Here is a 22,168-nt window from a genome sequence, read left to right on the forward strand (position 1 = left end):
TGAAGAACAATTTTCGCAGTGGCAACGCTGGAATGTGCTTCTCACCTTCTCGTCCTCCTTGTACTGTAGCTGCATAGAATGATGCCCCACGCAGACGATGCTCAAGACGAAATAGAGCAGTGAGAAGATACTGTGCAGCCAGAGCAGCCGGTCCCTGCAGGAGGGGAAGGGGCGATAGTCAGGGAGGGTGGGTAGGAGAGGAGGGGCAAGAAATGGGAGGAAAGAATATTTATTTCATTTGTTTCTTTCTTTTTTTTAAATTAAGATTTATTTCTCACCTTTTTGAAAAAAAAATCACTCAAGGTGGTATCTATCACGTGTAACCGACTGAAGGCAATTTATAATTATAGTGACAGTCTGACCATAATAAGAGACTCAGATATCAGCACAGCGCACAATTAGAACAGCAAGGGGAACTTGAAAATAGGCAAATGAAAGGAATAATAAAAAGATTCATTTTCAGCATAGCCCACATTAAAACAATACAGTAAAACATTCACTTGATAGAGGCAGGATACTCACAATGTCAACACAACGCACAACACAAAACTGGTCTAAAAAGGAGGTGGGGCAGATAAAAGTTGGTGACTACCAAAAGAAAAACTGCAAGTACTGTTAGCTAAGCTAGTCCTGGCCAGTGGCGTAGCTACGTGGGCCACAGGGGCCTGGGCCCCCCGTAGATTTGGCCCTGGACCCCGCTGCCGACGACCCTCTCGACCCCCCTCCTTCCGCCAACCCTCCCCCGCCGACGCAAGGCTTTGTTCTGTTTCTGTGAGTCTGACGTCCTGCACGTACAACGTGCAGGACGTCAGAAACAGAACGAAGCCTTCGCAGAAAGAAGAGGACCTCGGCTGGCGGGGACTGGGGTCCCCTGCCAGCAAAGGTAGGTGACAACAGTGGTGGCGGGGGAGGGTTGGCTGCGGGAGGGGGGTCGGGAGGGTTGTCGGCAGGGGTCATCAAAGGTGGTGGTGGTGGTGGTGGTGGCATCGGGGGGGGGGGGGCTAAAATGTGCCCCCTCACCTCGGGCTCTGGACCCCCCTCCCGCCAAAGTCTGGCTATGCCCCTGGTCCTGGCATCTGTGGATGGCTACTCAGGCACTTCTTTCAAGCCCTGCAGGAACCACCAGGATTTCACAAGCTTTCTGAAGTAGAGGCAGTCTTGTGATATGCAAAGCCTGTCTGGGAAAAAGGTCCCAAATGTGGGTGCTGCCTGGAAGCTGTCACATCACATGATTTTCTGTGCTAAGGCACGGTTAGGAATATTCCTTGGGAGACCTTGGAAATCTCAAAGGTCTGTTGAGGGAAAGACTGTTCTTCAAGTACTCTGGCCATTGCCATATAAAAAGGAGGTGAGGGAAGGCAGGGGGACTTGGCCCTGGGGTATTGGCTTGAGTGGGGTTTGGAGAAGTGGTCAGGACTTCAAATGGCAAATAAGAAGAGAGTGTTTGGGCCCCTGCACACGCTCAGTTCACCTCCTTAAGAAACAGGAAACAAGTGGTAGAGGGAGTGGGCAGAGACTCAACAGACCCCATGTATACTTTTGCTTGACATGCTAATGGTGTGGGCTTGGGGGTGAGGAAATGTGTCAGCCACAGCAGCAGTAATAGAAAAAAAGGCAGATGGAGGGGAGGGGGTTTGAAAGAGTGGAGATGCTGGACTGGAGGATGAAAGAGAGGTAGAGGAGATGCTGGACTAGGGGCGAGTGAAAGAGGAAGGGGTGATGCTGGATAGGGGATTACATACTTCTGTTGTATCCTTTAACTCTTCCTTCTTCCGGTAGTACATTATGGGCTGGATTAGGTAAATAGTGTTCAAAATTAGGTGTCGGAAAAATTCGGCCCTTTATAGAATACCATGCAGTGCCAGGATGCCAGGATCTACACTCAACTTTGGGCATGAGGAGTTATACCAACTGAAACCAGGTGTAAATCCCAGTGTGCGAGTTGGGCATGGATCTGCAGTATTCCATAGCACTGTACACATTTTAAGGGAATGCTCTGGACCTGGCTATGACTCTCCCATGGCCACGCCCCTTTTGCAGATCTGCGTGGAAACACTTAGAACGCTTTTCCACACCAAACGTTCAGTGTGAAAGTAGTACCTAACATTCGGCACCATTTGTAGAATTCCCCTGTACGAGGGTAATTTTTTAAAGCCATTTGGGGTAATTATAAATCAGCTGCATGTGGTGTTTGACAGCGTGCAGAGACATCCCTAGAGATACTGTGAAGGCTGGGAGCGCATTTTAATATGTGTTTGGCCTCAGAAAAGCAGGTGCAAAACTCTGCGGCAATTCTCAAAGGGAGAGTATGAACCATATACAGTGCAATCCGCTTAAGTGCAAGGGTCTGGGATCAAAGAAATATATGCAGTTAACCAGAGCGTGCACTTAACCGTTGTGACCCAAAGAAGCTTGACATCTGATAAACATATGTACAGTACTGTTTATTATACGTACAGTATACAGTCTCCGTTAACTGACGTTAAGGTTACTTGAAGTAATCAGTTATAGTCCTCTGTACACTCTTGTGTCTGTGAGTTCTATAGACTACGTCTGCCAGACGGTAAAAACTGTCATAGCACTGGCATCCAGATAGGCCCGCATGGTGTTGAGACTCTCCAGCGCTCTTGCTAAAGTGACAGGAGGAGGTTGTTGAATTTCGTCAGCATATGCCTCGCTACTCATTTCATCATCTGTTTCATCATCAGCCATTTCCTGTGTTTAGGCGCATATCTGGACATCAGTGCTGTCGTCAGCTGTTTGTAGATCGTAATCAACAGCTATATAGTGATGAAACTCCTCTTCAGTAACACAGGCTAGGATGTCAATAGCCTGTTCATCTGATGCGTTTGAAACAGCTGCATCTGTTTCGTCCCTCTCCACATTCCTAACAAAGATTGCTCGCTTGTAGCAGTTCACAATGGTTGCCTGTGTAACATGATTCCAGGCTTCTTTCTGCATATGTAGGTAATCCAACAGTGATAGATTACGAGCCAGTTCAACAGCACGTTTATCTTTGCCAGTCTGGTCATCCATAATGCTTATCAGACGACGTAGCACAAGAGTCCGATAATGTTGTTTGAAATTGGCTATTATGCCCTGATCCATAGGTTGGATCAGAGAGGTAGTGTTTGGTGGCAGGAAGACCACCTTCACGTTAGACAGCCTGACATCATCACTGTGTGCAGCACAATTATCACAAAGCAACAAAATCTGACGCTTTTGTGCCCGCATTCTGGTGTCTAACTTCTTTAGCCACTGCTTCCAAATTTCCCCAGTCATCCATGAATTTGTGTTAACCTCGTATGACACAGGAAGTCGCTTAACATTCTTGAAGCAACGGGGCAGTTTGCTCTTTGCAAGGACGAGGGATTCCAACTTCTCACTCCCATCCATACTGCAGCAAAGGAGGATCGTCAGTCGGTCCTTCAATGTTTTACTTCCTGTAGTTTCGGCTTGTTTGAATGCAAGTGTTCCATCAGGAATCGCTCGCCAGTAGAGACCATTTTCGTCAGCATTGAAAATGTCACGAGGTGCAAACAAGATGGTAGCAAGAACTGAAACAACCCAATTTTCAGCACCAAAGTCATCAGCGTCTTGTTTTTCACCATGCTGTTTCTTGAATTTTATGCTGTTCCTCTCCTTCCATCTTTCCAACCATCCAACAGTGGCTTTGAATTCAGTTAGTCCAAGACTTTCAGCTAGCTGATTAGCTTTCTCAATAAGCAGTGGACCACTGACAGGAAACTGTCTGCTCCTGACTTGAGAAAACCACCGAAGAAGAGCATCTTCTACATCCTCAGCTTTTCCCGCCCGTTTTTGTTTCCGGTGTGGATTTATATTATTTTGCCAGTCTTCCAGAAGCTGGTCTTTTTGCTTCAAGACATGTGAAATTTGACTGGGATTGACACCATATTCTTTAGCAATAGATGCTTGACTTTGCTTGTTTTCTAATTTTTTAAGAACTTCTATTCATTCAGCCAGTGTTAAAGTCTTACAGTTGCGCGACGACGATGACTCCAGTGTACACTCTAACACCATTCTTTTGCTTATTCTGCCTGTGGCAGTTAACCAACGAGATTTCAAATTTACCGCCCCTTTGTCACGCGCCAATCGGCTTCCATATTCCGTGCGTGCGCTTATGCGGACTCTTTCCTGCAGAGGAGCGGTCTTAAATTATGCATATAAGCGAATCTTGCACTTATCAGTGGTGTGCTAAACCGAAGCTTGTCCCCATAGAAACTGATGGCGCCAAAATCGGGACTGAAGTACGGCATGCAGTTAAACAGAGCATGCGCTTATCCGACGTGCACTTCAATGGAGTGCACTGTACTTTCTCTTCAGAACTGCTGAAAAAGTAGAGTTTTCATATTACAAATCTGGTACTATTTTGAGAGCCCTGCTCTGAACCACTGAAGGTTCAGCCTCTATTTCAAGGTGAGGCCTCACTAGTGACCTATATGGGGATAATATGAACTCTCTCTTTTTCCTGCTATCAGACCTCTGCTTATACAGTCAAGTGTATCATAAGCTCTTCCATTTGCTCTTTATCATCAACTAATCACTTTCAGATCATCTGAGCTTTCTGGCTTATTTTCAGTTCTTGCACTTTTTGTTTTTTAATTTTTAGAAGTCTTTATTAAGTATTGAGAAATACAATAATTGAAACAAATACACTTCTCAATTAACAGGGCAAAACAAAAGCTCCCAACATTAGGAAATCTCAATAAAAAAATTGAAGCAGCAAAAACAGAACCTTCTAACATTTTTAGAAGAATTTTAAAGAGAACCATCCCCTAAGTGGAGGAGTGGCCTAGTGGTTAGGGTGGTGGACTTTGGTCCTGAGGAACTGAGTTCAAATCCCACTTCAGGCACAGGCAGCTCCTTGTGACTCTGGGCACTTAACCCTCCATTGCCCCATGTAAGTCGCATTGAGCCTGCCATGAGTGGGAAAGCACAGGGTACAAATGTAACAAAAATAAAATAGATACTATTGGAGATTCTACATGGAATGTTGCTACTATTGGAGATTCTACATGGAATGTTGCTACTATTGAGATTCTGTTGCTACTATTGGAGATTCTACATGGAATGTTGCTACTATTGGACATTCTACATGGAATGTTGCTATTCCACTAGCAACATTCCATGTAGAAGGCTGCGCAGGCTTCTGTTTCTGTGAGTCTGACGTCCTGCACGTACGTGCAGGACGTCAGACTCACAGAAGCAGAAGCCTGCGCGGCCACACTGGTGATCTGCAAGGGCCGACTTCGCTAGTGGAATAGCAACATTCTATGTAGAATCTCAAATAGTAGCAACAGTGGAGGAGTGGCCTAGTGGTTAGGGTGGTGGACTTTGGTCCTGAGGAACTGAGTTTGATTCCCACTTCAGGCACAGGCAGCTCCTTGTGACTCTGGGCAAGTCACTTAACCCTCCATTGCCCCATGTAAGCCGCATTGAGCCTGCCATGAGTGGGAAAGCGCAGGGTACAAATGTAACAAAAATAAAATACTATTGGAGATTCTACATGGAATGTTGCTACTATTGGAGATTCTACATGGAATGTTGCTACTATTGGAGATTCTACATGGAATGTTGCTAGCAACATTCCATGTAGAAGGCTGCGCAGGCTTCTGTTTCTGTGAGTCTGACGTCCTGCACGTACGTGCAGGACGTCAGACTCACAGAAGCAGAAGCCTGCGCGGCCACACTGGTGATCTGCAAGGGCCGACTTCGCTAGTGGAATAGCAACATTCTATGTAGAATCTCAAATAGTAGCAACAGTGGAGGAGTGGCCTAGTGGTTAGGGTGGTGGACTTTGGTCCTGAGGAACTGAGTTTGATTCCCACTTCAGGCACAGGCAGCTCCTTGTGACTCTGGGCAAGTCACTTAACCCTCCATTGCCCCATGTAAGCCGCATTGAGCCTGCCATGAGTGGGAAAGCGCAGGGTACAAATGTAACAAAAATAAAATAGATACAATTGGAGATTCTACATGGAATGTTGCTACTATTGGAGATTCTACATGGAATGTTGCTACTACTGGAGATTCTACATGGAATGTTGCTAGCAACATTCCATGTAGAAGGCTGCGCAGGCTTCTGTTTCTGTGAGTCTGACGTCCTGCACGTACGTGCAGGACGTCAGACTCACAGAAGCAGAAGCCTGCGCGGCCACACTGGTGATCTGCAAGGGCCGACTTCGCTAGTGGAATAGCAACATTCTATGTAGAATCTCAAATAGTAGCAACAGTGGAGGAGTGGCCTAGTGGTTAGGGTGGTGGATAGGGTGGTGGACTTTGGTCCTGAGGAACTGAGTTTGATTCCCACTTCAGGCACAGGCAGCTCCTTGTGACTCTGGGCAAGTCACTTAACCCTCCATTGCCCCATGTAAGCCGCATTGAGCCTGCCATGAGTGGGAAAGCACAGGGTACAAATGTAACAAAAATAAAAAAAATAAATAAGCCTGAACCCTCACCCCTACCTGATCAAACCCCCCAGCCCCCTGCAGTTCTTGTTCTTCTAATGACCATCACCACAGTAGTAAACAGGGCAGTTGGTGTTTCTTTTAATCACCCTATAAACCCAAATATTCTGCATCAGCTGGTACCGGATACTGGCATTGAATATCCAGGTAGGCTGTGACCACCTCGGTAATCCAAGTAATAGTGACATTTCAGGGTCGGCCCAAGGGTATTTGATACCCTAGGTGAACCTTCAACAATGGAGCCCCCACTCCCCATATGATCAGCATCTCTACTTCCCTTCCCTATCTCTCCATAGTCCAGAATCTGTCTTTCCCCATCCCCTCCTCCCCGTAGTGTCCAGCATTTCTTTCCTTCCCCATCTCCCTTTCCTTCTCTCTAACCCACCCCAAAACTTTCAGCGGCTTCTCTTCCCTTCCTTACTTCCTCTGGGACTACACCAATGCCTATGGAAACATTACGGTGCAGGGCCTTGAGCATCCATACATACTCAAGGCCCACTGGGTCTCATCTCTTTCCAAAACAGGAAGTTTGGAGCGGGCAGGACCCAGCAGGCCTCCGTCAGCATGCGCCAATGCTCAAAGGTCCAATGCCAACTGTAATGTCTTCCCATAGGCAAGTTGACTGCTGCGTCACTGCCACCCGTCCCCCAAACTGTGCTGCCCTAGGTGGATAGCTGGTCTGCCTAGTGATCAGAATGGCCCTGGCTATGTTCAATGCTATTATCCAATCTGGATTTTTGCATCCCAAATGTATGATTTTTGTGTCAATGGTCCCGTTTTGTAAACCCTTGGCCATTTGTTTTACATCTCCCATCGTTCTTTCCATCCCTCCAGTATTTCAACTTCATTATGGATTTTTGTGCCATTTGTAAGTAAGCGTCGTTTTTTGCAAAATTCCTCAGTGAAGTCACTACTAATAAGCTGTTGAAAAGAACTCATTTCCAGTGCCAAACCCTGGGGTATGCCAGTGGCCATTTTTACTCCTGAAACTGGGCTGGGGGGTGTGTGTGCTATGAATACTGTCCAACTTTGTTGCAGGTAAAATGCTGCACTCAATACCACAGACACTTTCACGACTGGACTCTGGAGACCTTCCTAAGGGTGGAGGCAGGAAGTGTGCGCCTGGGACCGATTACTCAAACCTCGAAGTGTTCTTGTCTATTGGTAATTTAAGCAACAGAGAAAGAAGGATGAATCTTTGGGGGTTAATTGTTTACTGGACACCAACAAAGGGCCAATCTCCCCACATGTAGAGTTTACCCAACCAGTAATAACCAGGGGCTCATAATGACCCAGGAAATTATTTACACCAATCTCTGGTTTTATCCAGACTGGACGACTGTAAGGTGGTTTATGTGGGGCTAACACAGGAGGAGTTACACCGGCTGCAGTGACACAAAACAGCCAGACTTTTAGGTTTGTTGAAGTAGAGGGATCAAGTAACTCCATGTTACAATCATTGCACCAGTTTCCAGCGAGACTGAGATGAAGTTCAAAAGTGTCCAATGACAACTTTTGAGCAGAAAATTGTGACTTTATGTATAGTAATAAGGGTCAGTAATGAAGCTGTAGGTCATACCTCTGTCAATCCCCCACCTCATTTCACTGAGACGTACTAACATATGCAGACAATGTAAAATCTAGATGAGTTTGTACTACCTAAACCCTATAGTAACATCTACTAAATATAATAAAAGGAACTGGAACATGCAATCTGGCACACACAGTAAAGTGTTTAACATACTCTGTTGGGACATTGACGATGGTCGTACGTCCGAAGTGAGCAGGACTGTCTCCTGAAAGTAAAGAAACAAAGCGTGAGGCTACAGAAATCAGAAATTTTCAATGCCAATTTCAGGGCCGTAACAAGCTGTATTTGCACTCTGTGTGACTTGCCCACCATCGTGCCTCCCAAACACTCCCCCCTTCTTCAAGCAAATTCAATCCCCCTTGCAAGCCCTCTCTGCCAAACCTCCCCCTCTGAAGACCCTCCCAAGCACATCACACCCTCCTGAGGACCCCTATCCAACCCCTGTAGTCCCCCTGAAGGTGTACCTGAAGGATGTCCTGGTGGTCTAGGGTAGGGTGGGCAGAAGGTGATTGCTATTTCTTGCTGCCTGTGTTGCTTCACCCCAGCCTCCATTTTGAACCTGGAGTGGCACAGGTAATAGCGACTGGGGATCGTTGCTGCCCACCCAACCCTAAACCACCAGGGCATAAGAACATAAGAATAGTTATACTGGGTCAGACCAATAGTCCACTTAGCCCAGCATCCCGCTTCCAACAGTGGCCAATCCAGGTCACAAGAACCTGGCAGAAACCCAATTAGTAGAACCTTCCATGCTACCAGTCCCAGGGACAAGCAGTGGCTTCCCCACATCTACCTCAGTAGCAGACTATGGACCTTTGCTCCAGGAACTTGTCCAAACCTTTTTAAAATCCAGATACGCTAACCAGTGTTACCACATCCTTTGACAATGAGTTCCAGAGCGCAACTATTCTTTGAGTAAAAAAATATTTCCTCCTATTTGTTTTTAAAGTATTTCTATGTAATTTCATTGAGTGTCCCATTGAGGTAGGGCTTCAGGGGAGGTGACAGTCTTTGTGGAAGGGCATTTTTCCAATGAGGCTTTTCAGCAAGGGGATGGTATAGGAACCAGAAGCGGAGACCTCTCTTGATTCTCTTTCCCCACCCCATTGTCCTTAGTGAATTGTTTTGCTGGGGGGGGGGGGGGGGGGGGGAGGGGAGAATTCCCTCCCAGATTAGCAGTAGCTATTTTAGAAACTGATTTACTAAGGCTTTTTTCCTATTCTGTTTCTTTGGGCAAAAGAAATTATAGTAAGTTAGTCCCTGCTGGAGGCTAAGCAGAAGGAGAAACCAGCACAGGGTTGCCGGTGTGGCCCACAGCTGTCCCTGGTGCATACCAGGAGATAGATATGTTCCCAATAATAATAAACTGATTAGGGGGTTGCCAGTCTGATTCACAGGTGTCCCATGAGGCACAGGTGCCCCAAAAGAGGATGGAGCTGGTTACTGGGGAGGTCTGATCCCCTCTGGATATGCTGCATAGCCTGGTGGATATGCCTGAAACCCCTGTGGATATGCTGCATAGCCTGGTGGATATGCCTGAAACCCCTGTGGATATGCTGCATAGCCTGGTGGATATGCCTGAAACCCCTGAGGATATGCCGGATAGAAATGGGCCTATGTGCGTCATTCATTCTCAGAATCACATACCAAGGAGGTTTCCAGAAAAGTTCACAGGCAGGATGACAGACACAGAAAGCACGCAGATGATTGTGAGAAGAACCAGGATGTGCCGCTGGAATGACAGGTAGATGGTGGCATCTATTCCACACTTGTTCTGAATCTCCTCATCCCTTATTAAATCCAAAAAGATAAGCAAAGGGTTAACTCAGCTACTGATGCAGTCTACCATAAACCCACAGTGACAGGAAGGACACACACAAGTAAAAATGTCAGTAAGACACTGTGACAATAAGTACACAGTGGTGCGGAGTTCAATAACACACAGCGATGCAGCCTGCAATAAACATGTATCTAAAAGGAATGCGCACAGACCAGCACAGCTGCAGTAAAAGCAAAAAACAGTGTAGCATTCAATAAACACACGGCAGTGCAACCTGCAATAAATATACAGTGAAAAGGAATGCACATACACCAGCGCAGCTGCAGTAAATGTAGTGAGCATGAGTGCACACACCAGTGCAGCATTCAATTAACACACAGCAGTGCAACCTGCAATAAATATACAGTGAAAAGGAGCAAAGACACGCCAGTGCAGCTGCAGTAAAAGCACAGTGACCATGAGTGCACACACAAGTGCAGCATTCAATAAACACACAGCAATATAATCTGCAATAAATATACAGTGGAAAGCACACACGCCAGTGCAGCTACGGTAACAGCACAGTGACGAGTGCACACACACCAGCGCAGCTGCAGTAATAGCAGAGTGACCACGAGTGCACACACAAGTGTAGCATTCAGTAAACACACTGCAGTGACTTCTGCAATAAATATACAGTGAAAAGGAATGCACATACATCAAAAGAACAAGGATCATGAGCGCACACATCAGTGCAATGTGTAGCAGCCACAGCACAACAGTGACCACGGACACCAGTGCAGCATTTTGATAACACATTCATACCAGTGCAGTGTGCAATAAATTCACAGTAAAAAAAGAGTGCCACACCGGTGCAGCTGCAGAAAATGCACAGTGGCCACGAGCACACACACCAGTGCAGCCTTTAGCAGCCACACAATAACAGTGAGTGTAGACACCAGTGCAGCCTTCAGGAATACACAGGAACAAGGCAGTGCACACACACTAGTGCAGCTCACAAGTGTGCTTACCAATGTGGCTTGTGGGAGTCAATTAAAATATAATTTCTAAGCAGAAATGTGGCTTCTTCAATGTTCAAACATTCACCTCTAGACACTGTCATCTATCACTGGCCATCAGACTTCCCTTTATGATGAATCTTATAGTTCTTATCGAATTCAGTACTCAAATTAAGTACTGTAATTCACTTGCAAACTCAGCAATATGTAAAATTTAACATGCAAACCACTTATCTTGTTATGATGAAATTTCCAATCGATATATTACTTCACAGCAGTCAGCATATATTTCTCATCCATTCATTGTTGGGAGCCATAACTTCTATGTGCTAGAGATGCAGGTTCTAAAAATATTCAGGCCTATTTACGGAAACATGTAGGGTGTCATTTTCAAAAGAGAAAAACGTCCAAAAAAGAACACAAAAGGCAGATGAACGTATTTCTCGCCGAAAAATGTCCAAAGTGTATAATCAAATGAAAGGAAAATCTGAAACGCCAGTATGCCTGCATCAGAATGTCTCCAGAAGGGGCGTTCTGGAGGCGTGACGTGGACATGTCATGGGCAGTCTAATGCATTGAGGGCCAGATTCTATAAATGACGCCTGGAAAATCCATGCAGGAATCATTTTCACCTAAGTGTATTCTATATTTAGGGAAATGGGACTTGATATACCGCCTTTCTGAGGTTCTTGCAACTACATTCAAAGTAGAAGTCAGACTCACAGAAACAGAAGCCTGCGCGGCCGCACTGCTGATCTGCAAGGGCAGGCTTCTACATGGAATGTTGCTGGTGGAATAGCAACATTCCATCTAGAATCTGCAATAGTAGCAACAGAATCTCAATAGTAGCAACATTCCATCTAGAATCTCAACTAGGGAAAGGGAAATGGGACTTGACATACCGCCATTCTGAGGTTTTTTGCAACTACATTCAAAGCGGTTTACATATATTCAGGTACTTATTTTGTACTAGGGGCAATGGAGGGTTAAGTGACTTGCCCAGAGTCACAAGGAGCTGCAGTGGGAATCGAACTCAGTTCCCCAGGATCAAAGTCCACTGCACTAACCACTAGGCTACTCCTCCACTCCAGTACATTGAGTACGCTTACTTGATATCCCAGCACCTAAAATTATGTGCTTCCGTTTACACCAACAAAAACATGGCATAAATCCTTGTGCGTAGATTTACATAGACAGCCACACCCTTTTTGAACTGTGCAGTTCATTACTGAATACGTTTAGCAAGTTATGTACATAAATTCTAATTATTGCCAATTAATGCTTGTTAAGTGCTGTTAAAATACTGATTGGCTTGTTAAGCCAATTAAGTTATGTGCGTGGTTTAGGAATACATTTAGATTTTGGTGGGGAATGCTAGGCGCAATATATATTGAATACAGCAGCGAATGTCTCCAGCCCATAACGGATAACGAACGTTTCCTACTGGTGGGAAGAAAACCGTCTGCAATTAGAATCATTTAGGGGAAGAGCCAATTTGTCTTTTGCCCCATTTGCTGGTGGTTGGGAGGCGGGGATAGTGCTGGGCAGACTTGTACGGTCTGTGCCCTGAAAAGGACAGGTACAAATCAAGGTAAGGTATACACAAAATGTGGCACATATGAGTTATCTTGTTGGACAGACTGGATGGACCGTGCAGGTCTTTTTCTGCCGTCATCTACAATGTTACTATATTTATTTATAGCAGTATTTATAACCCCCATATTCCAAACAAGTTTGGTTCAATGTGGCTTATAAAATGTAGTTAGTACAGGTAGAGAAACAGATTTTGAGGAGATGGAAGGAGGAGAACAGGAACAAGAGAATGACATTTGAATAGAGTTTAAGCAAAATGCAGTTTGAGATGCTAGCTAGGTGTGGGAGAGTGGAGAGCTAGGAGCGTTGCCGAGTGCAGTGTTACATTCGTCTGTTTGCCTCCGTCTCAGCCTTGTTCCCTCTATATTTCCAGTCTTGCCTCCTCTGTGTCTCAGCTCCCCAGGTCCTTGCCCATACCTACTAGCCCACCCAGCCACATCCATCCCTTCCCGTGTCTCTCCCTCTTCCCTGCTTGTCCAGTCCCAGTTTGTCACTGTGCTCTGTGCTGCTGCTGTGTTTGTCAGCACCGTTTGTTGGTGGGAGCAGAGTGAGTGATTTGTGCTGCTGCTGTATCTGTGTGTGAGGACTGTGTGCTGGGCACTGTCTGTTGGTGGAGGGACTCACTACATGCGTAGGTGGAGGTGCAAACAGTCCTTATTTTGGGGTAAGTCGGTTGCACCTGTGGTGGTGGCAGATGGCTGCACTGTTGGCTCACAGTTTGCTGGAGGTGGAAGAAGCTTTGGAGGAGGGGCCCCGCAGGAGATACCCCATCCCTGAGTATTCAGGCCCTGAGTATTCCTTGACCACACCAATGCCCAATGCTTCACCAGGTACCGGTTTGACAGGGCTACCATCCAGCACCTGTGTGACCAGTTCCACCCCTCCTACAGCCCAGGACCCGTAGGAACAATCCCATCCCTGTCCACCTGAAGGTCACTGCCTCCCTCTCTTTTCTGGCCACTGGTAGCTTCCAGTCTGTCCTAGCTGTGAACACGGGCCTGACCCAGCCCTCCATTACCAACTGCCTCACCCAGTTCCTTGATGCCTTCCTTACCCACACTTCAGACTACATCAACTTCCCCACCATGCCCCAGGCCCTGCAGAACAACATGGCTCAGTTCTATGGCACGGTTCACTTCCTCTTGGATACAGGCGTCACGGACAGCACACACGTCGTACTCAGAACCCCCTCAGGCACGAGAGGTCACCTATAGGAATAGAAAAGCCTTCCACTCTATGAATATGCAGGTCATGTGTAACACCCATGGGGAGATTGTGGACATGTGTGTCCGATACCCAGGTTCCACCCATGATGCCTACATATTACAGCATTCTGGAATCTACCACAGGTTCGCCCGAGGGGAGATCACCAGTGGCTGGCTCACTCCTAGGTAAGTGCAACAGGGATCTGCCATCCCATACCCCTCCTCCCACAGCACTGCCTCCATCCAGGTGTCTCCACAATCCACGATCCCCACCTTCACAAGGTACCCAGACCAGCCAATACAAACTCATGTCTCTCATTCTGCTTCCTCTCACAGGTGACAGAGGATACCCAAAGTGGACCTGGCTCATGAACCCACTAGTGCACCCCCAAACTGCGGCAGCAGTGGTTAGTGCAATGGACTTTAATCCTGGGGAACTGGGTTCAATTCCCACTGCAGCAACTTGTGACAAAATAAGTACCTGTACATAGTAAGTAAACCACTTTTATTTTTACCACAAAGAGGCGGTATATCAAGTCTCTTTCCCTTTTCTCTCATGTGTCCACCCATTCCCAGGGTTCAGGCGGGGACCATCGTATGCACTGATTATCATTTCCAGAATAGTGAACTCACTCCTACAATCCTCCATATTCCTGCATATTTGAACCTTCTGCAACCCATATTCATTAGGGCCCCTCACCCTTTACAGGCCCATCAGCATATTCTAGGGTGGGGTGAGAAATTCAGTTACAGTTCCTGCTCTTCATCCCCTGCAGGCAGTTTTGGCCCGGTGCTGTTCCCATGGCCTGTGGCCTACTGATCCCAGATTCAGGCCAGTTGCTCCTATGGGCAAGCTCCCCTGCTGTGTGGTACCTGACTAGTTGCAATTGTGATAAACATTTGTCTAATGGTTTCTTCGCCTCCCCACTCATATATATATATCCCCCATTGCTGTACATGGGTGATTTTCCCTTTCATCTTCACCATTTTATACACTGCAATAAATATGTAAATGTGTCCATACCAAGCCCTCACACCAATAAAAAGAAGAAAAGGGTAGACCAATGTCGTTCCAAAGCAAGTGGTTTATTGGCTAAAAAAAGCATTTTGGCACCAGGAGTCAAATATACAGTCTCTATAAAACAACAAAACCAAAACTATAAATACAACAACACTAAATAACTAAATAAACACTAAATAAAACCAAACATAAAACATTAATAAGCTAAAATAGTTTAAAAATCTAAATATAAATAGAAAGTAGACATCTCTTACTACCACAACCTCCACCGGGAGGCCATTCCACGCCTCCACCACCCTATTATTTCACAGAAAGGGTGGCGGAGGCGTGGAATGGCCTCCTGGTGGAGGTGGTGGAGTCGAGGACTGTCAGAATTTAAAAGGGCAAAGGATAAGCATGTGGGATCGCTTAGGAACAGAAAGTATTAGGGGTTTCAGAGGATGGCCAACTGGATGGGTCATATGGCCTTTATCTGCCGTCATGTTTCTACGTATAGGGGGAGATTCTATATATGGCGCCTGGAAAGTCTGCGTGGAAATCATTTTTGCCTAAGTGAATTCTATAAGATTTAGGCGCGGTATATAGAATACAATTCGTTGATATCCCAGAGCCTAAAACTACGTGCATCCATTTACACAAACGACAAAGTGGTGTAAATCCATGTGCATAGATTTACGTAGACAGGGCCATATTCTATAATTACGCATGAAGATTCTGGAATGCCTAGAAACACCTATAACCACACCCTGTTTTGCCTGTGGCGTAAAGAAGTCAGGCGCTCTGCGTTACAGAATACCCTTAGCGAGTTGTGCAAGTAAATTCTAATTATTGCCAATTAGTGCTCATTATTGCTTGTTAAGTGCTAATACGTTGATTGGCTTGTTAAGCCAATTAAGTTACACACATTGTTATAGAATACGCTTGGATTTAGGCGTGGAATGCTGGGCGCAATAAAGAGAATCTGGCAGATACTGCATGAAAATATGAAAAACTATAAAAATATAGAACTTAGTTAAGAATAGAATGAAAAATATAACTTATAAAATGTTTAGAGCACAAAAAATAAAAAATGTAGATATCGGCAATTACATATAAAATATGAACTATGACATAAAAATCACTAATGTACAAAAGAATTACATACAAACATTAACACTCATAAAATCTAAACAATTGAAATAATTGCTTGTAGAAACATCCACATACCAACAATAAATTGAAAAACATTTATAAAAATTAATGGATAAAGACATAATTATCCATATAGATAATTGCAAACAATGAATCAGAGAAACTTACCAGCCAAAGTTGGTAAATGCAGACTCATATGGCAAAAAAATACATCCACTAATATAGCATCTAATGTAAGAACAAAAGTGATAATCACTGAATGGTAAGAACATGGTTATTCGATTATGCTTGTCAAAAAGTAAAGAACATCAAAAATGCAGGTACAAAAGTGGAAATATATAATAAACACAAAATGAGACATAAACAATGCAAAAGAAAAAAAAGAAAAAGCAATCTAAGGGCCATTTACTAAGGCGTGCTAAAAACACTTGCGCACTCATAGCACGGCTTAGTTAAAGAAAGACAATACGCAAAAAAAGGAAATAGAAATTCTAAATGAGGCTTGGTTATTTCTACTGGTTGGTTTATTTCTGTGCCATTTTTTGCGGAAGTGCTTTTTCTTTTATTTAGAAGGAATGTTCTGTTATTAGTTTCTCTGCCTGTCCCGTACCACATGCTGTTTTACCCCAGTGGTTTGCATCTTTACCTTCTCTGTTGTTCTGGTTCCTTTTTTTCTTTTTAGAGGTTGCTTTTTATTTTTATTACTGTTTTCCTATATATACATTTTTTTAGCGGCTAAAGCGCAGTGCTTTTGTTCGCTACATGAGTTATGGATTTAGGTCATTCTTAGTTATATACTTGTGCCTTACTCTGTATTTCTGTCACTAGCTTGAATGATTGAAGAGTTTAGTGGTACTCCAGCCCTCTTTTTAAAGTTGTACTTAGCCATTCCGTGATTATCACATTGATAATATTTCATTGTGAACGCTTTTGTTGTTTTCAATATGTTTTCCTCTGTGATCTAGAGCAAGTGATTCCCAAGTCCGGTCCTGGAGTACCCCTTGCCAGTCATGGAGGAGTGGACTAATGGTTAGTGTAGCGGGTTGTGGACCCAGGGAACTGGGTCCAGATCTTGCTGGTCAGCAGTGGGTTGAGATTCTGGGGAACCAGGTTCAATTCCCTCTGCAGCTCTGTGATTGGCAAGGGGTACTCCACGACTGGACTTAGGAAACACTGAACTAGAGTCAAAACTCTGCCTAACTAACAGTCCAACATTGTTTTGCTGTGGGCTGCTGTTTCCAGTTTCTCATTCTTTGCCCTGTTATGCTCATAGTTATTATTATATATTTTTAATGAGCTTGTTTTTCTTGTTATGACATAAAATTAGCATTGTCTGCATAATTGCTTTTATATTATTCTTTTCTTTTTTTGGCATACTGGCTTTCACTTGCTCTTTTGCATTGTTTAGGTCTCATTTTATGTTTATTATATATTTCCACTTTTGTACCTGCATTTTTGATGTTCTTTACTTTTTGACAAGCATAATCGAATAACCATGTTCTTACCATTCAGTGATTATCACTTTTGTTCTTACATTAGATGCTATATTAGTGGATGTATTTTTTGCCATATGAGTCTGCATTTACCAACTTTGGCTGGTAAGTTTCTCTGATTCATTGTTCGCAATTATCTATATGGATAATTATGTCTTTATGCATTAATTTTTATAAATGTTTTTCAATTTATTGTTGGTATGTGGATGTTTCTACAAGCAATTATTTCAATTGTTTAGATTTTATGAGTATTAAATGTTTGTATGTAATTATTTTTTACTTACCAGTTAATTGTACATTGTTATGTCATATTTCACATGCAAGACTGACCACAGTTATATAAGTAATTTTTATTTATTTTATTGTTGTTACATTTGTACCCCGCACTTTCCCACTCATGGCAGGCTCAATGCGGCTTACATGGGGCAATGGAGGGTTAAGTGACTTGCCCAGAGTCACAAGGAGCTGCCTGTGCCTGAAGTGGGAATCAAACTCAGTTCCTCAGGACCAAAGTCCACCACCCTAACCACTAGGCCACTCCTCCACTGTTGCTACTATTTGAGATTCTACATGGAATGTTGCTATTCCACTAGCAACATTCCATGTAGAAGTCGGCCCTTGCAGATCACCAATGTGGCCGCGCAGGCTTCTACATGGAATGTTGCTAGTGGAATAGCAACATTCCGTGTAGAATCTCAATAGTAGCAACATTCCATGTAGAATCTCCAATAGTATCTATTTTATTTTTGATACATTTGTACCCTGCGCTTTCCCACTCATGGCAGGCTCAATGCGGCTTACATGGGGCAATGGAGGGTTAAGTGACTTGCCCAGAGTCACAACGAGCTGCCTGTGCCTGAAGTGGGAATCCGACTCAGTTCCTCAGTTCCCCAGGACCAAAGTCCACCACCCTAACCACTATTGCTGAGGTTGCAAGTGAATACAGTACTTAATTCGAGTATTGAATTTGATAACTATAAGATTCATCTGATGGGCAATGATAGATGACAGTGGCTAGAGGTGAATGTTGCATATTGAAAAAGCCACATTTCTGATTTTTGAGCACATCACATTTATTTTTTATGAGCTTTCTGGTTTGAATGTAGTAAACATACCGTAAAAGTTAGTGCACACATCAGTACAACTGCAGTAAATGCACTGTGATGATGCATGAACACACCAGTGCAGCTTACTGGTTTTAATCACAATTGCCCAGGGCTATTGCTAAATCCCCATTTCCAGAAAATAGACAGTGGAATCCCTAAGAGCTGGTTTAGGTGTAGCAGCCACCCAGTCTGGTATAAGAAACAGGAATTTAACAAATTAAATGCAGACTAATTCATGAATGACCAAATATTATGTTCTTACTTCATCTGATAGATGGAGGTTAGCCAGGAGCAGAATCCCTGCATAGAAAGTTAGAACAGACTGTGAATCAAAAGACATGCGACAGCTTCATGACAAAATCCATCACATCAACCCACTCCAGAAAACCTGCTTTTTACATTTTTTATTTACATTTCTCAAGTCCGAAAACTATGAAAACGGTGTACATTCAGATACAGGAGGTATAAAACTCATGACCTCCAGCATAGCACCTATTCGTGAATCCATCTATCAACCCCCTCCTTCCAAAAAATATGTTCCATCAAACCCCTGTCTTCCAGAATACTGTCCATTAAACCAGTCCCCTCCAGAGACAATCTATCAACTTTCCAAAAAATATGGTTCATTTAACCCATGTCTTCCAGAACACTGGCTCTGAACCCCGGCCCTTCAGCATCTCATCTTTTAATGGACATTAGGGAGGTAATTAAATAATGCACTGAACGTGTGTTTAAATGGCAAAAATACACGTATATCTTACGTACTACATATCTGATTAGGGGATGCACCCATGGGTGGAACTCACTCTTATGCTCACACGCACTTTACAGGATTCTGCATCTCCACCATTTAGATGTGAGCACTTACACCAGCACAGGTAATGTATATACTCACGGGCAGTAGCATACCAAGGGTGGGGTGGTGGGGACAGGGGCGTAGCCAGATTTCGGTGGGAATGGGGTCCAGAGCCCAAGGTGAGGGGGCACATTCTAGCCCCCCCCAGCGCCACCAACCCCCCCGCCACATCTGACCCCCCCAGTCCTTTTCGACCCTCCCTCCCACCGCCGTCAACTCTCCCCCGCCACCGCCAGGTACCTTTGCTGGCGGGGGGTCTCCAACCACAGCCGAAGTCCCCTTCAGTGCCAGTCTCCGAGTCCGGCGTGTTCGCTGATCTGGATTCTGTTTCTGTGAGTCCTGACGTCCTGCACGTGTCAGGACTCACAGAAACAGAATCCAGATCAGCAATGCACCGGAGACTGGTGCTGAAGAGGACTTCGGCTGGCGGTGGTTGGGGAACCCCCCCCAGCAAAGGTACCTGATGACAGGGGAGGGTTAGCGGGGGGGGGGGGGGGTGAAAGCAGAGGGGCTAGGGTTAAATCTGTGGGGGCCCGTGCCCCCGTGGCCCCACCTAGCTACGCCCCTGGGTGGAGACAGTCCATCCCGGGTGCAAGCAGCAAGGGGATGCTTGGAGCAGGTGCACGGCTGTCAGCTCTGCCGGTCTCCTGCCCCCTCTTGCTACTTCCTGTTCCGGGGCATGGAACAAACAGAGCTGACAGCCGTGCGCCTCCTCTGCAAACCCCCTTGCTGGAAGGGTCTGGTGATGCACTTAGGGGTGGGATGCATTTCAGGGGGAGGGAGGGGGGGGCTGATGCACTGGAGGGGAACAGCGGCGACCCGCCCCAGGTGGTAAACAGGCTAGGAATGCCACTGCTCACAGATCCATATGCAAACAGCCAGAAACAGCTCCTGGTTGGTTAAATCACTTGTTTGGGGATAACCAGCCAAATTCAGCAGCACTTAACCAGTTAGTGCCCAACACAAAAGCCAGTCCTATCTTTAGGGGGTAACTCATAGCTGGTTAAGTACTGCATATTATGGTCCAGCTCCATAAGAAAGAAATGAAATGGAAAGGAAAGGGAGACAAGTTCCCTTTACAGGACAGAGAATTAGGGGACGAGCTCTCTCTTTCTGTGTCATATGTATCTGCAGTATGGGGTTGGGGAACTCAGTGGAGGGATGCGGGGGGGGGGGGGGGGTGCAGATTGGATTGATGACTAAACACGTATTTTTTCACAGGTGTTAGGCACACTGAATGGACCGTTCAGGTCTTTATCTGTTGTCATATACTATTACTATATGAAATCTAATATGTTATGGGGTCCCCATCTTTGGGACACTGATTGCAGGCTGCACTAGTGTGTGCCTGTGCAGTCTACAGCAATAACCCCCATGACAGCAAGTCCACATTCCAGTGAGGATGTACACCTTCATCCCCTGCAGTAATGCTCTCAACAGTCTCACCCTTTCCAACATACATTCCATCAAACCCATATCCTTCAGCATACCATCTATCAAACCAGTCTTCTTAAGCATACTGTCCAACACCCATCAAGCGCATCTCCCTCATTATACCATCCAACAAACCCATCTCCTCCTGGATATTGTTCATCAAGGCCATTCTTTCTAGCATATCATCCAGAAGATTATCCCAGTCCAACATACCATCCATCAAACCCAATCTTTCCAGCATATTCTGCAGTCAAACACGTCCTTTTCAGAGTAATGCCTTTCACATAGATCTCCTTCAGTACATTGACAAACTCATCCATCAAGCCCATCCCTTCCAATATTCCACCCGTCACACACATCCCTTCCAGTATACCATGTCACACCCATCCCCTTCAGTATTCCATTTATTACACTCAAACCTATTCCATTCAGCATACTGCCCATAACACTCATAACCTTTCCATTCCAGCATAGCATCTGCCGTATCAATCTCCTTTGGTAAACCATCAATCATTCTCATCCTTTCCACTATACTGTCCATCAAACCGAAGCAAGAGAAACATGATCTTCATCAAGTTCATGGACTCCAGTGCTCAACTGGAAATCCTATACTTTCAGAAAAATGTATTTTCTTACACACTCACTACTCCTGCCAACCAGGTAAGGAGCACTCAGCCACCTTACTATTTACCCTTTCCCCTATACGTGGGACTTACCACATCCTTACTGTCTAAATCCAATGGGCTCGACTCTGAAGGCGATTTCTCCTTTTCACTCTGCTCTCCATAGAAGAGAGATGTAAGACTTTTCCAAAGATGAGTGCGCAGGAAGAAAGAATGGAAATCGAGGTGGAGAACAAGGGACAAAGACAGCAGAGCAAAGTACAAGAGGAAAAGATTAAAGAGAGGTAAATATGAGATGGGGAGAAGAAGAAACACACAAAATTGGGACAGAGAGAGAGAGTCAAATTGAAATCACATCTAATTCAGTTTCGCAGAATTTATCTTAACATCGAGCAAAGTTGAGGTGAAGTTAATTTGAGGATGCTAGAAGTCGGCATTCCTAATTTGCATCAAGGATCCCTTTTGCAACCATAGTTTTGAAAAACACACACATCATTTTTCTCCTAAACAATTTTGCACTGCTGTGCCTGATAAACATTTGCAAATATATATTCTTGAGTGTTTTTACGTAACCTGCCCTGGCCATTCTCATGAGATCAGGTAAAACACTGAAGCAGATGAAATGAAGAATGATTTTAAAATGAAGTGCAGTGGCAGATCATTACCCCCAACCAAGGTTACTAAAGCCTACAGCACTTTCTGGGCAGTTGTGATTCATTCAACACTCCTCCACAGTAAACTCCAGCCAGACCCTCAAAACCTGTGCCAGATCCCTGTCAAATAAGTAAGCGAGAGAGAGAGAGGAGGCTCCAGAATAATGATGTGAACTTCTTGGGCTTTGAAAGGAGCCAT

At 44.9% G+C, this 22,168-nt stretch overlaps 1 protein-coding gene across 4 annotated transcripts in view; it reads right to left on the reverse strand.

Moving 5' to 3' along the window:
- TMEM63C (transmembrane protein 63C) overlaps positions 1-22,168 on the reverse strand; it is a 169,591-nt gene that overhangs the window by 67,174 nt on the left and 80,249 nt on the right. For all 4 annotated transcript variants that reach the window (XM_030214815.1, XM_030214812.1, XM_030214813.1 and 1 more), the window contains 5 exons: positions 21,410-21,497; positions 18,666-18,703; positions 9,724-9,866; positions 8,230-8,281; positions 46-154 (listed from right to left, as the gene is read on the reverse strand). In XM_030214815.1, coding sequence (XP_030070675.1) covers positions 46-154; positions 8,230-8,281; positions 9,724-9,866; positions 18,666-18,703; positions 21,410-21,497 — 430 coding nt within the window. The remainder of the gene's footprint in view (positions 1-45; positions 155-8,229; positions 8,282-9,723; positions 9,867-18,665; positions 18,704-21,409; positions 21,498-22,168) is intronic.

This window comes from Microcaecilia unicolor, chromosome 9, assembly GCF_901765095.1.
Source record: "Microcaecilia unicolor chromosome 9, aMicUni1.1, whole genome shotgun sequence".
NCBI lineage: Eukaryota > Metazoa > Chordata > Amphibia > Gymnophiona > Siphonopidae > Microcaecilia > Microcaecilia unicolor.